Genomic DNA, 15,248 nt, shown 5'->3' on the forward strand with positions numbered 1-15,248 from the left:
CAATGAATATCAAACATTGTCTATTCATCACTCTTGAGCTAAATAAAGCTGTTGTGGTAGAGACTTTGCAAAGATGGCAATAAGAATCCCTCCCATGTCTATATACATGTCCTTTTGCCATGTGATTTTACCACTATGCCCAACAAGCAGGGAAATGGATTTCCCTTCTCCTTGAATCTGAGTGGCCTTGTGATGTGAATGAGGCAGAGTGACACAGGGTGAGTACCAAGCCGAGGCCTCAAGAGCCCTTGAGACTCCGTCCCTGCAAACTTGGAACGTTGCCGCAGCCAACAGATAAACTACAGGGGAGCCTCCTTGAGAATGAGACGGCAGTGGAGAAAGGGCCAACCGACAGCCAGCACGAACCACCACACACGAGCAAGACCATCTTCAGAGACGTAGCCCCGGCCCAGGTCGCCATAAGCTCGGCAAGACCAGCAGACCTGCCCAGCCCAGCTGAGCCCAAATTGCCAACCCACAGAATCGTAAGCAAATAAAATAGCCATGGTTTTAAGCCACTAAGTTTTGGGGTGGTTGGTCATACAACTATACATAGCCGATACAGAGACCATCAGAATCCACACCAAACCTTCCAGTTTGTCAGAGGCACCCCTGAAGGCAAAGCTTTAAATGAGGCGCCCACCTCAACAAGATGTTGCCACCAAATTTTTCTGGGAAGAACTATATTGTCCCTCCTTGCCTTGACACCTTGCTGGACTCCTGCAAATTTTAAACTTGGATATGCCTCTGAGTTCTTTGTCTATCTCTTACCCCTGCTCAGATCTGAGGTCTGTTGCTGCCTTGTGCTAGTCTCCGGCTTTACAGATGTGATCTTGGAATCCCACTCCCCACTCTACCATGCCTCCTCAGTCCACCATCAGCTTTTCCTTTTGCTATCCCTACCTCTAGACACACAGCTCCTTGTAGTCTCAATCCCATCACTTCTATGAACTGGTGATGCCGAACCTATTAAAAACAGTGACTTTAAACAACCCACAGCACTGTTCAGGCTAGAATCATTCTGCAAGATTAAATTATTATTCCAATAAAGCCACAACTGTTTAAAACAGTTTCTGGAAATATCTTAAGAGCAATTTAATGTCACATTAGGAATCAGTCTCATTTCTTCACAGGAGGGCTGATGGAAATGGGTAACTTTTAAAATTTAAAATGAAACATAGCTGTAAAGTATAAGTGGATACCCTCCCACCACGTCTCCTTAAAAGAAGTAATACTTCTTGTGTAAATAAATTGATGTGATCAATTTTAAAGTCAGTCATATCCCATAAAGATTACCTTTCATATTTTTGGCATTCTCTTTCTTACAAGTAGCTCCAAGAGACAAGGGAGGATTTAATTTTTAAACAACTGTACACAGCTGAAAACTACTCGCTCTTCATATGGTAGACTAAATGTGAAATAACAAGCAAAACAAATGCTTGGGACTTTTACCTACTCTTGTAACTACACACCAGACACCTACCTTTAAGATTATTTAAGCAAATAGGGGCAGCTGGGTGGCTCAGTTGGTTAAGCGCTGACTTCGGCTCAGGTCCTGATCTCACGCTTCATGGGTTTGAGCTCCACGTCGAGCTCTGTGCTGACAGGTTGGAGCCCTGAGCCTGCTTCAGATTCTGAGTCTCCTTCTCACTCTGCCCCTTGCTACTTCTATGGAAACAATCAGGATGATGGCTATAAATGAACTCAGAAGCTCATTATCTCTTAGGTCTAGAGATGGTCACTTTTTAAACAAGTGATGAGTATTTATTTTAGTAAAGATAAACAATCTAGCCCCTGATCTTGACTTATGCCAAAAATATTCCTCTTCTTAAGTGAGTCCTAGTGATCACAATCTGAAACTACACAGAGACACTTCTCCTAGCCCTATTTCAGTCTCCCAAGTGCCCAGGAAAGGTGCCATATTAAAACTGTTTCCACAACAACCCTTGTTGAAGGTCAGGCACTAGGGTTAGGGCTCCAGAAATTTGAAAGGGCACATACAAGGAAAAATTTTAAAGGATTACATAGTAAAATACTGTTATGGACTCAGTTACCCAAGGGACATCAAACATGAAAAAGTACAGACTGTTCCTGAATTGCCCAAAATTAAACCTAGTTAATCTCCCTACACAGATTTTTTCACCCCTCAGTCACTAATTCTCTCTCCTTCCTTACAAAGCAGGTATCCTACCCAAACAGTGGTTACTGAGTGTGAATTTCTGTTAAGGTGCTGACTTAAACACTGGATGTTTTCTATTCTTTGTAATATAGAACTTAGGTTAAACCATCTTTTAGTGACTGAAATACCAAATTGTTTTAAACTCACGAGAAAAGAAGGGTCCATGATTCAAACTCACTATTTAAGTGACTAAAATTGACAGACGTATTATTTTTCTGAGTTAAGTTCACAACTCCTCTGTAATTTTATTAAAAAAAAAAAAAACCCTAGTCAGTTCTTTCTTCATAAATAAAATAAACTGAAGTGATACTGTCTAGCACATCCAACTCCAGACTCTGAAGTGATTTCTTAAGGAAAAGTAACATTTTGATACTTCTGAAAATACTGGATTTCATTTGGGAGGACTCTCTATGTTTACAATTACAAGAACATCCCTGAATGAGTTAAGTGGGTAAGATAAAAACTCACACTTCAAAACCATCTTCCCTACGTCAACAGGGGTATCTATTTCACCACACACACAAAAAAAGAATAACTGTTCTTCTGAAAATATGAATCAATTAGCTTTCAAATAGAGCACAGAGTGAAAACAAAAGATTTTTTTAAATAGGGTGTAGCATTGCCTGTCTTTGTGTACCTCTGAGTCAGTGGCAATGCCTTAGTATGTTATCGGGAGGTGGCCTCACACTTTTTACAGCCATCACAATATTTAGTCATTTTCTAAACATTTCAGAGAAATTATCATCCAGTGCGGCCCAATAAAACATTTTGCGGTGGGTGATGGAAACAGTCTATATCTGAGCTATCCAATATCCTTATACAATAGTGTGGATTACAGACTTAAAGTTAAACAAAATCCGGTTCTGCAGCTGCACTGGCCACAATTAGCTGCTGGGCACTTCAAATGTGGTTACTAAGTGAGGAACTGTATTTTTTAAAAGATTTTTTAGAGCAGTTTTAGGTTTATAGCAAAAGTGAGAGGAATGTAGAGATTTCCCATATATTTGCCCTCTGCCCCCCCCCCACATGCATAGCCTCCCCCATTATCAGTATCCCCCAACAAAGTGGTGCATTTGTCACAACTGGTGAACCTACACTGGCACATCGTTTTCTCCCCGAGTCCACAGTTTACACTACAGTTCACTCTGGATTCTATACATTCTACGGGTTTGGGGAAAAGGATAACATGTATCCATCATTATGCTATCACATGGAGCGGTCTCCCTGCCCTAAACATCTGTGCTCTGCCTGTTCATCCCTCATCCCCCCCCCCCAAAAATTATTTAATTTCCATGCGTTTAAATTGAAATAGCCACACGTGGCTACTGGCTGTCATACCCAACAGCCAAGGACACGCCAAGAAATGAAGGAAAGCTGTTGCTGCTGTGACCACGACAAAGCACAGCCTGGCAGAGGGGACCTGACTGTAGTGCAGAAACTTTGCTCCAGCTAATGATCAGCCCTGAAGTTCATCTACTTCATATGTTTTCTTCACCCATCACCCTGCTCCTCCTTAAACTTCTACTTTCCAACACACCCATCCATGCCCCAACTCCACCTCAATGATAAGGTTACAATACAGTCTGTTTTTTCTTACTGTTTATTTATTTTTGAGAGAGAGACAGTGTGCACGCACACAGAGGGTCCAAAGTGGGCTCTGTGCTGACAGCAGAGAGCCCAACGTGGGGCTCAAACTCACAAACCATGAGATATGACCTGAGCCGAAGTCGGATGTCTAATTGACTGAGACACTTAGGTGCCCCAACAACTCTATTTCAACAGAGCAGGCAAAAGATGATGATTGAAATGAAGTGACTTTGGAGCACCTGAGTAGCTCAGTCAGTTGAGCGACTGACTCTTCATTTTGGCTCAGGTCATGAACCCAGGGCTGTGAGATTGAGCCTCGCATCAGGATCCACACTGAGCATGGAACCTGCTTAAGATTCTCTCTCTTCCCCTGCCCGCTCTCTAAAATAACAAAATAAAAAATAAAAAATAAAAAAAGAAGCGACTTCATGTTTATACACCACCATGTTTTATTACACATTAAATAAAATACCCTGATAAAGAAATACATATAAAGATCAGTTTAACACCTCTAAAGAAATAAGATTTTTACTATGGTAGTTAGTGGTAAATACGTTATATATAGATATGTACTCTATTAAAATAGTAGTTATAAAGCTGAGTTGATAATATGTCTAACCTTCATTCTCACTAATGATGAATCAATGTGATATAAGTAGAAAAAAAAATACTGAACTAGGCAAGAATCACAAGCCTGAGATTCTAAGGCCTTTTGGGCCAACAGTTTAAAAAAAAAAAGTTGAAGAACTTAGGCCACCAGAGTCTTTAGCTATCAAACAAAGGAGCAGGAATGGATTTTCTCTTCAGTCTATTCCAAAATTAGATTTCCTGATTCTGTATTCTTAAGCCATTCCTCACTTAGGAGGTGACTTACAAAAAAACCAGCAGTGACCTATCATTCCTTCCCCTGAGCACTCTCTCCCCCTGCTTTCTTGAGTCACTCCGTAATTAAGCAAAGGGAATGGTGACATTGTCAATTAGGAAGGAGAAGAAGGGAGGGGAAGGGAGGGGAAGGGAGGGGAAGGGAGGGGAAGGGAGGGGAAGGGAGGGGAAGAAAGACCAGATAATTCAAATTAAAATGTAAGTAATACAAAATAGGCCAACAGGCACCAATCCAGAAAATACCATCTTTTTCCAATCCCCAAACTAAACAAGCAAACAGGAAAGCAATTGGGATGCCCCTTGTTACAAACCCCGGTAAAAATTGATCCTACCAGTCCAAAACAAGAGCACAGATTCCTCTAAGACCTCAGAATTATCACAGATCACTGGCTTCCAAAATACTTCCCAAATGAAGACTCCTGGCTGGCTCAGGCAGCAAAGCATGTGACTCTTGACTTCAGGGTCATGAGTTCAAGCCCCATGTTGGGGGCAGAGTTTACTTAAAAAATAAATAAATAAAACTAAACTTAAAAAAAAAAATACTCCCCAAATGAAGATCTATCATTCACATGGCAGAAAGTCACCGATATTTACTTACCATACTATTTCTTCCAGTAAATAGCCCTAGCAGTGACTAATGGTGGGAAACCTAAACCCTAAAATTGTCACCAAAATGTACTTGTATCTAAGGCAAGACTGGAATGAGCAGCCCCACTCCTAGGCCTCTAAGAGTTATACTAAATATCACTTCCTGGAAGAAGTTTCAAAATAAAATATTCTATCTTAAAATGATGTTTTCCCACATACAATTGGTTTTAAAAGTCAACTTATCTAATTCTTCGATATCCAAGAAGTTTCTCAAAACTAAACTATAGCTTATTCTCAAATAACTGGCAAGTGAAAAGAAATGTGAAATACTTCAGCATTTACTCACATCAGATTCCAAAGTGTTTATCCAAATCAATTCTAGAACTAAAGCATAGCCAATCCATTCTCTAAAGAGCAGCTATTTCTCCTCAGCTTCCTTGTTAAGCCAAGTCTAACATGCCTTTCTAATTAACACAATGATTTCTTCCCTCATATCGAAACACTGACCAATGAATGGCAGATTTGCAAAAAGAAACGCTCAAAAGACTGGAATCACCATATTGAAATTGCTTTGGGGTAATTTTAAAAACACTGTCCCGGAGAAAAATGTAAAACTTTGTAGGATTACATGAAGAATTCTATTTAAACAGGAAAAAAAAAAAGCTTTCCCAATAAAGACACCATAGAGGAATTATAACACCTACTAGGTTGATTCTGACGTAAAAAGAAAAATGGTCTATCGTCTTAGCCATATCCTGTCCTATCCGCACAAATCCTATTACCCTGGGTCCCTTATTATTTATAAAAATACAACCCCTGCCATCGTAACAACCTTTGAAAACCACCTGCCCTGATGTTCTGTTCCTGTGTTTCACTTACATCCTTGATCTTCTCCCAACAGTCCTGATTTCTACACAGCAAGAGGCCCCGCAGAACTTTAAGGTTGGGTTATATATAAATACATAAACAGGAAGAGAGAAGTCATGGGTATGCTCAAGAAAGGAAAGTTCTAGAAAAGAGGAGACCAGTACCGGGACCTCCCTGTTCCGCTCTACAATGCCTAAGTAAAAGGATGCCACACGGGGCAGGAGGCCGCGGGCCCTTAACCTGGAGAGGCCATCCCGCAGTCCAATGACCTCAGGAGAGCCAGGCCGCTGCACGCCTGCCTACCTGCACAGTACAGGCAAGCGGAAGCACTCAAATGCTTACTCTTCATCTGGGAAGATTAATGAGCTAATTTCTACAGAGCCCTTTAAGCTGATTGGCCCTAACGTAACTAAATAAGCAACATCGTCAACCACAGGCAAGATCAAATCTTGAGGATCCAGGGAGGCAAATTTTTAGAAGTCAGGCAACATTCCCCTTATGTAAGAAAGTAAGGAGTGTTTGTCCCCAGAGTTCAGACTTTAATCCAGAAAACATTTATCAAATACTTAATACGAGGTGTGGAGTATGGAGGCTAGAGACGCTGTCCTCACGAAGGAGTTAATATCCAGCACCCTAATGGGCAAAGAAGCGACCAACTTGCATACAGTGTGAGGACTGCCAGGGGTAAAATACCCAACAGAGCAAAGGAAAAGGAGGCTTAAGGGCAGAGACTGTGTGAAGAGAAATCATTTATTCCAGGTCTTAAAAGGGAGGCCAGATCAGGGTGTGTTCAATTGAACATGCATCAAGCTATATACATTTATGATATGTACACTTTTCCACATGTATGTTATACTTCAATAAAGGTGAAAATGAAAAGGAGAGACAGTGTTCTCTGTTAAATACATAAAAACTGAATGGTATGGTGTGAAATGGTGTTTGAAACAGAGTGAAAACTTGCCTCTCAAGGCTAGGAAAGCATGAAGCATTTCAAGAACGGCAAAAGGTTCCCACTGGGTGGGAGTCTGTCTGCAAATGAAAATGACAAGGAAGGTCTGTCCGCAAAAGGCGACAAGAGCCAATTCCCAAAAGGCCTTAAACACCATGCTTAGAGTTAACCTTAAAGATGACAGAAAAGCCACTAAAAGTGTTTAAGCCTGGGGTAACTGACAAAAATGTTGGCAAAGCACCACCATTTTGGGAAGAGTGCATCCCGTAGCTGGAAGCAAGAAGGGAGACAAGGAAGCTGGTCAGGAAGTTATTACAAGAACCCAAATAAGAACCGATAAGGGCCTGAACTAAACCGGTGATGGCCAAAGGAAGAGTTAAAGACAGAGCAAAGAAGATTCTAAGGATGCAGAGTACCTAGGACTGATGACCAATTAGATGCGGGAGATGAAAGAAAACGGGCGAGCGTGGGATGACCGGCGTCCTTGCGTCACGCGCCAGGGTCTTAAGGAAGATGGAGGATGTCGACGAAGCTCATCAGGATTGAGGCAAAGGAGGACAGACGAATTTAACTGTGAGTGCCACGTTGTCCTGAGCATCTAAACAAAGACATACAAAGGGCAGCGGACACGCCAGCCCCCAGAACAGGGAGACCCTCAGCATCTCAGGTGGCGGCTGCAGCTGCAGACATACATACGGTGAAGTGGATCCTGGAGCAGGAAAGGAGGAGGAGAGAGGACAGACGGTGCCAAATGCTGTGGAGAAGAGAAAAGGGAACCGCAGCGTCCCCGGGCTGTGGCCCCAGGAGTTGGCACCGTGATCGTGATCGTGGAGATGCCGACTTTGGTTTCTTAGCAGGAGGGCAAAGAGCACAGTGGGCTGAGAAGTGAATGGGAGGTTCTTTCAAATAGCTTAGCTGTGAAAGGAAGGAAGGAGATAAGGTAGTGGCTAGAAGAGGAAGGACGAGTGAGTGTTTTGTTTTGTTCTCATTTGTTGTTAAAGATAAGAAAGACCTGAGAGTATTTTTAAGCTGAGGGGAAAGCAGGGAGGGGAGAAAGGAGATGAGGAGCAAGAGTGACGACTTTATCTGAACACAAACGCTCCTGTCGTCTCATGCACTGGGACACGGCGATGTTTCTTTTAGTCAGCAGCATTTCCTGCCAGCATGGCAGCCTCCACAGGGCCAACTGAGAGGTGGAAGAAAAGTGCAGTCTTAGCAGGTTGTTCTCAGAGCCCTGTCATAATGGGCTGTTCCTCCCAGCAACCTTTCCCGCAGGATGCTCTCACCACTTGTCAGAGGGCCATTTGGCACCCAAACCCCTGAGCTCTCCAAACCACCAGGAGCTCCACAGGTCCCTCAGCTTCCTCCTGCAGAAGAGGGGAGGTGCGACTGGAGGCCACTCCACCCCCCCACGTGGGCTTTGGGGACCCTCCCGTGAGCCCCCTTCCAGCCACACACCAGAAGAAGGCCACCAGCCGGCAAACTCCCCCTCCTGTTCCCCACCACCACCCCCCACCGCCCCGGCTAGAAAAGCGAGCAGAGAAAACGCTTCAAGCCACTCCAACATCTCACCAGAGACAGGGCTGTGTTCTCTCCTGATAATTTGAATCTGATTAGCAAATGTCGCTTTTAGTAGTTATGACTAAGACTAATTGAGAGCATGCCCCGTGCCAGGCACTCTTCTAAGTGCTTTACATTCTCTCAATCCTCACAACCCTATTTTTATCATCTCCATGTTACAAGTGAGGAAACTGAGTGCAGACACATCTAAGTAATTTGCTCAAGGTCACAAGGCCAGTGATTGCTATTGCCAGGATATGAAATAGACCAGGCCATCTGACTCCAGAGCCTGCAATGTTTTAATTTATTCTCAAACATCATCAAAAATGTAGTGTATAACAGACTATCAGAGACAGGGAAAAATTCATAATATTATTGGTCACAAATCAAAAGCATACATAAAGTACTGTAGTCATTCTACCAAAAGTTTCTTTTCTACCTAGAGAATTTTCTCACATAGCATTTTGGACAGCACATTTAAAAGAGCATTTCTGTGTTCTAAAACTGTTATCCTTGTTGATAAGCTCTGTGGATATAGAAAAACAAAAAACAAAATCCACGTTGAACCGTTCAGTATATAGGGATGAATTGTATGGTACATGAAGTATACTTCATTAATGCTGTTTATCTTTTTAATGTTTATTCATTTGTGAGAGAGGGCAAAAGAGAGCATGAGCGCACACGTGAGTCGGGGAGAAGCAGAGAGAGGAGAGAATCCCAAGCAGGCTCCACACTGTCAGTGCAGATCCCTATGTGGGGCTCGATCCCATGAGCTGTGAGATCATGACCCGAGCCAAAACCAAGAGTTGGATGCTCAACCGACCAAGCCACCCAGGCACCCCTGAAGCTGTTATTTAAATGGGAGAGTAAGTGAAAATTATGCAGAAAGGTATACTGATAAACTTGATAAAGATAAAAATTTCATGAAAGATACAAACGACCAAAGTAAAAGACAAAATCCAAATAGTAAATACAATATATAGCAAATACATTAACTGAATGAGTAATACATTAACTTTCAAAAAGAAACAAACTTTAAGTGAAGATGGTTTCACAGGTGAATTCTATAAGAGAGCATTTCTCTTATGAACGTAACTACTGCCACTGAATTATACGCTTAGAAAACGGTTAAGATTGTAAATCTTATGTGGTATTTGCATATTTTACCACAATAATACAAAAGTACAAAAAGAGTATTTCTATATATATTTTTCTCTTTACAAAAAAAAGGTGAAATGATATGAAAATCAAAGCCTTGTCTTAGGCCATACATCTGAGGGCCCTTTTAGTTTACAAGATGAAATAAAATAAAATGGCCAAACTAGCAAACCAACACTAGCAGCAAAGCAGCCCAGTTTAAAGGTCTGGAAGATCAAAATACACACTCCGTGCCTGGGCCCTCTGAGGTCCTAGAAAAACGACTGTGACCCATCGTAGCTCTCAACGTCCTCAAGATCCCTCTAGAGTATCCATAAAACCAGTTCTAATCCCTAAACCACAGAATCCGCACAAACTCTGAGAGCACAGAGTGAGGCAGAAGGTCTCTGGGCTGCTGCTGGCAGGTCTCATTTTAGGAAAGGCTACTTGAAAACCTGGCTGTATGCCCTATTATCTGGGTTTGGGGAGATGCATCTGAATGGTTAAACAAAGCGTCACAGGAGAGAAAGTATTCAGAGGAGCCCTCCATCAAACTATAGCTAGGATTCTCGGAACCAAAGTCTTTTGTTGACTGAGACCAAAAATTAAATGTATTACTTTTAGATCATTCTAAATGACCACTCAGGGCAAAATGAAGCAACCCTGAGAAACCAAATACAAAACTAAAGAGAGGCTTATCCTGCAAAAAATCTAAGGAAATCAAACTTACTCTGAGGCATAAGTCAATTTAGGGTTTCTCTGAGGAAAATCAGCCAAGAAAACAGCCCCTGACGCCATTATCTGACTCAAATACAGAAACTGGTATTGCAGCGACCACAGCTCTTTGCCAGAAAAGTTCCTTGAGGTTGTTCAATTCTACAACAGATGCCCAAGACAACATTTACACGATTCACTGTTCATTCTGTTCAACAAAGGTAATACTATTGACATCACCAACAAAGAAACTAATTTTTCAATTGTCTTATCGTTGGCTAACCCTGATAGTTCTAAAGAAACAATCTTAGGGTGGGATGAAGGGGAGAGGTAAGGAACAAAGGTTAATGAGGCTGAAGGGTATAAAGAGGCTAGAAAACCTCCCAAGAGCCATTCCTTATTTAGGAGACGAATATTTGAAATCTACTATGACAAGGGTATCGACAGCTAAAAGGAGGAACCTAATAACTTCACAACATTTTCAATCCCTCCAACAGACTTTACATCATTTCCAGGTCATGCATAAACTTCTGAACCAGATTAACCCTAAGAGCATTACAAATTGTCTATTGATCTTTTACAACAAAAGAACAGCAATGCCACAAGAAACCTTTATTTTTAGACCTGCAAAATCCTGTGTTTATTCTTCTAAAACAGGAGTCAAACAAATGAACCTGCTCTGTTTGGACTTTTGTAAACCTATTCTCTCATAATCCTGAGGCCCCAATCTCTGCGCAGAAGGAAATGAAGAAAAAGTGCTCTGTGCCACGCTGTAAAGTTAAAACACGGTGCCTCCCTTGGTCTTTTCTGCTCAGGCACATCCGAGCCTCCTGCTGGTCACAGCTCACATTGCTGGAGCCCTATCATATGACACCTGCCACACGGACAGGGGAGGCAAAGGCTCTCCACCCGCATTCATGTTGAAACTAGTTCAGTGTCTGAACTACTAACTCTTCTGCATGTAATGTTTAAGCAAAAGTGCTTAACCACAAGTTCACTTGTAATCACTCAACTAGCATTAAACACTAAATGGAAATGGGTTTATAATTCCCTATAAACATTAAGCTCTTGCAAAACCCTATTCCCGTGCTCTGATTTTTCAATGACATGGCCTCCACACAGACCACCTTTTAGTTGGAAAACAGACGAGATAAATTTAAAATGGAGAAAAGCCATGCCTACAGTCTGAATGTACAAAAACAGGGGTAGAAGTAATAAGCAGGTGTTTTTGCTCTCAAATTCCTTAGGTAAATTGACCAACCATAATTAACAATGCTGTTACTGCGAGCAGAGAGAAGCCCTGCACTTAATCCCTTCACTTAAATTAAGATTTTATTCATTAATTCACAAAACTAGTCAACTCAAAATACTATGTTTTCAAAAGGCAAAGCCCACATTTTAACTCTAATAATTAACAAAATGACCAAATAAATTGGAAAGTAAATTCTGGTGTTCCTGTGTTCCCCTCCCCCTTCCTTTGTGCTCTCCCAGTGCTCACACATCACATCTTCTAGAACCGAAGTCCTTGAGGGCAGGAACCATTTTCATTAACTTGCATGCTTCTGAACATCTAGCACAACGCTTGGGACACAGTAAGCCCTTAAATTTTGTGGCACAAATTAAAAAATAGGGGGTGACATGCTTCCTATGAAGTATGTAAAAGGAGAGGCAGAGGAGATCAGTCAATGTACTTTGCCTCAGGAGAAGCAAAAGGCTTCTCTAAGAAAATTCTCTCTGGCCTCGGGAACTGTGTGAGATTCACTACAAAGATGGGCACTCGGATGAGAGAAGAGCCTGTGCCCAGGCAATAAGGAATGTAAAACCATGTGTCACAGGACAGCAGCATACTCAGGGCACAATCAGTACAAGAAGAATAAGGGAAGGGGCAAGCCTGTTGAGGACAGGCAGTAACAATGAAATACTGAAAGGGCTTATATGCCAGGTTAAAGCACTTTTCACTGAATAGGCTTTGAAAAGCCCCTAAGGTGATTTAATCCAGCCAATGACACAAAGACACATTCCTTGAGAATCTCTGGCCAAAAGTTGTTTAAAGTCTGGGTTTTCAAAGAATTTTATATAGAGATGTCTCTTTTAGATTTGAAGTTTTTATATCCTAGGTTACTGTTCGGCCCATCATTTTCTCATATATATGAAATATATGCGTATCTCGGTCTATGCTGTTTCATTCACACAGTGGCAGGTGATAAAGGCTCATTTAAACACCCAATGAAATTCTGTTTTAATTTTTTAAAGGGGGTGTGGAGAATTCTTTAAAAGAAAAACAAATATTAATAATGATAACATAAATATCCGAAATTCCTTTTTCATCACAGTACTTAAACATCAAGATATGGGAAAACTACGTCCTAGCCCAGCCCCAGTAAGGTTAGAAGCTGAGGGTGCACTTTGCCTGGAGGCTTCCCCAACTAGGTTTAACAAGACTCTCAAAAAGGACGATCCGATAGGAACCGTTCTAAGTGAAGGGGTCAACACAAATCTCCTGGCCTTTCACGTGCTTGGCCTAAGGAAAAGTAATGCCGGCTTCTTGCCGTTGACTTTGCCAGGCTTTTAAAAATGTAAGATAAGGTGATATTTGTGAGCCGACTAGATGGCACCGAATGGCAGGAAGCAGATCACAGAAAGCCTCGGGTTTCATTCTTGCAGCTCGGCCCTGAACCAGAGGAAAGCACCGGCCCGGTGCAGGGCAGAAGGCCAGGGCGCCTGCTTTCCCCGGGCGGCCAGGCTCGGCGGCAGGCGGCGCGCCAGGGTACCCAGAGGCGGGTACCGGGGCGCGCCGGGCTGCAAGGCGGGCGCGGAGCAGCGGCTGCCAGGGAGGCCGGCATCCTCCCCAACCTCGGGAAAGAACCTGGGCCTCCGCGACTCCCACCTGGCCCCCTTACCCACGGCGTGAGGCCGCTGACAGGCGGCAAGGGCGCGGAGCTTGAAGAGCAGAGACGCGGCTGCGCCCGCAGAGTCCCCCAGGACGCGGCCCCCCGGGCGCAGCGCGGGGGCGCTGGAAGCCCAGGGCGGCGCCCCCGCAACCCCACCTCACCCGCGACTGCCTGCCTGCGTGGCCACCCGCCACGGGCTGCGGCCCCATCGCGCGGGAGGAGGGTGATGCGGCGGCGTTGCCGGTCCCCTGCTCCGCCGCCCGGCGATCGGGAGATAAAAGTTTGCAGCATGCGGCTCGTCTGCAGTGCGAGTCACATCCGCCGCGCCGCCTCCTGCAGCACCAGCGCTCAGAGAACGAACAAATAAATTAAAAAAAAAAAAAAAAAAAATACTGTTGAAGCCGGTAGGCCCCGAAGCCGGCCGCTCTGCCTCCCGGGCGTGCATGCAGGCAAGCCCAGCATCCCGCACCCCCTCCCGCCCCCGGCCGCGCCTCCCTCCCGGCCTCGGCGCCCGGCCTGGGCCGGCCCCGCCGCGCCCGCCGCACTGACCGATAACCTCCTGCAGCTCGTACGCGTCCCTGCAGATGGGCCAGCCGACGGCCTGTGCCGCCGGGGCTGGGGCCGGAGCCGGCGCCGCGGGCGCTGCCGGGGCCGCCGCTGCTGTCGCGGCCGCGGGGGCCGCCGCCGCCGCTGTCACCGGGGCTGTCTGCTGGGGCTGCTGGACGTGCACGGGCGAGCCGCTCGGCTCCGCCATGATGCTGCCGGAGGAGAGCGGGAGGACGCGCCGGCCGGCGGACGACCTTCCACTTGAAACTTCCCTTCCCTCACCGCCGACACCTCTCGGCCGGCGCACGCCCTCCCCGTCCGCCGCGCCGCCGCCGCCGCCGCCGCCGCCGGAGCCAGCCACGAGGGGAGGGAGCGAGGGAGGCCGAGCCGGGCGGAGGGAGGAGGCAGCGCCGGCAGAGGCGGGGTGGGGAGGAGGCGGCGGCCGCCGCGCTCGCCGCGCGACCCGAGCCTCGTGCGCGCAGTTCTCTGCCTCCGCGAGGGGAACCGCCGCCCCGCCGCCCCCTCCCGCTCTGCTCGCGGCCGGGGAAGTTTCCACCGGAGGGCAGCAAGGCGGGTTTGTGTTTGCTTTCGGGGCCCGCGTTCCAGACAATCAGGCTCTCCAGAAGATGCCCCCTGGGGACCCCGAGGGCGGGGTCGTTGAACCGCCGCCAGGTTCTCAGATTCAGAAGTCGCCTCTGCTAACGAGAACCTGAAGTTCATTTACAAGTTAGCGAGAGAGACACCTACACGCGGGCCGTTTGTAGGGCTCCAGTTAAAAAATAACCCAAGTTGTAACTTTCCTGCGCATTACCTGCCAATATCCCTTTCCCACCTTGTCTAATCTAATCGCAGCCCTTCTATTTTTTTTCTTAGTGAAACATGATTCCTTAGGTCGCTGGCTGTTCCCAGACTTTCTTCATTTGTTACCTACCGGCCGCCCGGATCCCAGGGAGGTGCTATAAGGGCCTGTGAAGTTAGAATTTTAAAAATGTTGGGGATTTGGACACTATTTCAAATTCTATACTCTTAATAGCATGCCACATTAACCCCTCTAGGGACAACAGATAGCAGGCATTTCTTTTACAGAGCATACTGTGTCTTAAATAAACGGCGTTGAAAACTCATGATTAATTGCTGCTTTTTTTCCAACACTGTCAAAATTACCTCATCTTTAAAACTGCTATGGTTTAACCATGAGTCTTCCTAATTATAGGTGTCGTATTTCACACTGAATGTTCCCTGTGTTCCCTTGGTAGTAATGACCAAGATTACACCATTCTTGTCTTAAGCAGAAACGGTGCAGTGAAGCAGTGGTCATATTGGTCATTTGGCCAAAATTGTGTAGTTT

General features: G+C 44.9%; 1 protein-coding gene across 6 annotated transcripts in view; it reads right to left on the minus strand.

Moving 5' to 3' along the window:
• STK39 (serine/threonine kinase 39) overlaps positions 1 to 14,271 on the minus strand; it is a 316,473-nt gene extending 302,202 nt beyond the window's left edge. For 3 of the 6 annotated variants that reach the window (XR_006205518.1, XM_042949024.1, XM_042949025.1), the window contains exon 1: positions 13,351 to 13,660. Coding sequence is in view for 4 of the 6 variants with exons in the window: in XM_042949024.1 (XP_042804958.1) it covers positions 13,351 to 13,645 (295 nt within the window). In the remaining 2 variants the exon portion in view is untranslated. Of the gene's footprint in view, positions 1 to 7,468; positions 7,931 to 13,350; positions 13,661 to 13,903 lie in introns of those variants that run through there. The other 3 variants (XM_042949026.1, XM_042949028.1, XM_042949029.1) reach the window with 3 other exon arrangements.
• Between the last annotated feature and the right edge of the window lie 977 nt (positions 14,272 to 15,248).

Source organism: Panthera leo, chromosome C1 (assembly GCF_018350215.1).
Source record: "Panthera leo isolate Ple1 chromosome C1, P.leo_Ple1_pat1.1, whole genome shotgun sequence".
In the NCBI taxonomy this organism is placed as follows: domain Eukaryota; kingdom Metazoa; phylum Chordata; class Mammalia; order Carnivora; family Felidae; genus Panthera; species Panthera leo.